General features: G+C 43.6%; 1 protein-coding gene across 1 annotated transcript; it reads right to left on the bottom strand.

The window, feature by feature from the left end:
• Positions 1–280: 280 nt before the first annotated feature.
• On the bottom strand, positions 281–1,619 carry SARC_11968 (hypothetical protein; the record flags this gene model as incomplete). The annotated part of the gene is made up of 3 exons (XM_014293936.1): positions 281–527; positions 656–787; positions 1,519–1,619. The coding sequence occupies 3 exons, from the start codon at positions 1,617–1,619 to the stop codon at positions 281–283; spliced, it is 480 nt and encodes a 159-aa protein (XP_014149411.1).
• Positions 1,620–2,107: the final 488 nt, after the last annotated feature.

Below are 2,107 nucleotides of genomic sequence, written 5' to 3' on the forward strand. Positions count from 1 at the left end.
TATATATAATGTATACACAAAATGCTGCTCGTGTACGATTTTTTTTCTTCTGTCACGAACTATCTACAACTAAGGAAAGCAAAGGAAGCGCGCGTGGTTGTATTAGTTGGTTTTGTGATACTCGTTGCCGTTGTACTGACAGGTTCTGTCTGAAATGTCATCCTCGTGCTTGTTCGTCGCATATAGAGCTCACGTCGTTGCCACCATTGATCAAGAATACGCGTGTACATGTATATAGTTGTCACACAGCCAGCTATAAATGTCTGCGTGGAATCAGCAATCATACCTTCTCACACAGCATCTCATTGCACGTTGAGCAGGTGAAGCAGGACTCGTGGTACTTCTTGCCGGCATACTCAAAGGTCCGGTCTGTGATGTAGTCCTCGCACTTGTCGCATTTAGGGCTCACGGCCTTCACGTGACACTTCTGACACTGAAGTACATTGGTGTCGGGATGCACGAAGTATCCAGTATCCCGCAGACCCGCGTCACACTCTTCGCAGGTGAAGCACTGGTTGTGCCACGTCCTGGAGGTCATGTAGTTTGTGAGTACAAATGAAGTAGGTAGAATGATAATAGCATAAAGCAAGTATGTGTAATGACGTACAACGTGTTATACAGATTAAGAATATTGGTGTCGGGGTGTGTAAAGTACCCGGTGTCCCGCAGACCCGCGTCACACTCTTGGTAGGTAAAGCACTGGCTGTGGCACGTCTTGAAGGTGATATTGCTTGTATGTATGTGAATACACGGGAAGGAATAGGGCAGTTTGTAGTATAAACTTTTCCTACGTAGATAGGGAAAAAGAAATTAGGTAGAATGCGTTATGAATTGCTATCAGTCTCAAGTAGGGTTTATCTAAGAGCTCTGTTGGTCATTGCCTGTGAAACCCTGCTTATTTCTCGTACTAGAGGAGATAGGGTCTACTAGTACGTAAGTGAGGCAAAAGTACTCTAGTAACTATTGACCTAGGATCCGTGGTAGTTTTTATTAGAAGAATAAGGAATAATCGTTGGCGATTGCTGGAATTTTCTAGAAAAAAAAGTTATCGTATCACATCGAGTGCGATCTATGCATATATAATCGCGAGTTGCGCTGTGACCTGAAAGTGTAGGAGAAGTTTGTAACCACGGGCGAGTCAGTGGGAGATATCTTCTCATTTATGGAGAGAGTGTGCCAGGGTCTAAACACGAACTCAGTGCCCGCATAGGGACTAGAATTGAATTACACTTCTCTATTGAGGCTGTTGGGGTTGGACAAACGCATGGAGTTATTGCTTCTGTCTTGACATAGTACAGAGTCTGCATGTAGGGTCATAAAGGGACTGATAAAATATACGCATCTAGAGCACAGCGGAGAGATATACAAATTTGTTGATACCCATAAAGCTGTGAATACCTAAGACCATGCCATATCTCTCCTTGTTCTAACGGAATACGTACAATGCAGTGTTTGTGGGTTTCTGATAACAGGTACATACCTTAGCCGCACTAGCATGTGAACTGTAATTCCGCTTACCTTTGCCTGACAACACACGCACCGCTGATGTCACTCTTTAAGACACTCGTACGGCACTTGGCGCACGTCGCAACGTGATTGGGATCAGACGCAGCGTCCATATCTCTGAAACGTACAGTTCAAGCGCAGGCAGTATGTTAGTTAACAGGGCGTAGGGCATAGAGTTTAGGATTTCGTTTTTCTAACCCCTTAAAACCTCGTCAGATTCATGACTTAGTGCTACAGACTATCATTGGGTGTACAGACTGCTAGTCTACTGTCACATACGAATGCTCTGTACAGTGCCACGTATAAACAATTTGAATAGACTGTCCATATATAGAATAAACGTTGAAGGCGGGCAAGTTTACAGCCTCTTAAAGTGTCATGTATGTATATCAGCGTGCGTGCAAGTTATTTCCGTTTATCTGGATAATATACACATCGATATTGGCGCATGAAAAACTTTGCAGTACGTGAATGTGTCTGCACTTGTATCGTTGGCAAGTACGATTTTTACCCTTCTGCACGTGTCGCACGAGTGTGTAGACAACTGTTCTAAAACATATATCTATATCTACATCTATACACACACACACACACACACACA

Source organism: Sphaeroforma arctica, assembly GCF_001186125.1.
Source record: "Sphaeroforma arctica JP610 unplaced genomic scaffold supercont1.1984, whole genome shotgun sequence".
Lineage (NCBI taxonomy): Eukaryota > Ichthyosporea > Ichthyophonida > Sphaeroforma > Sphaeroforma arctica.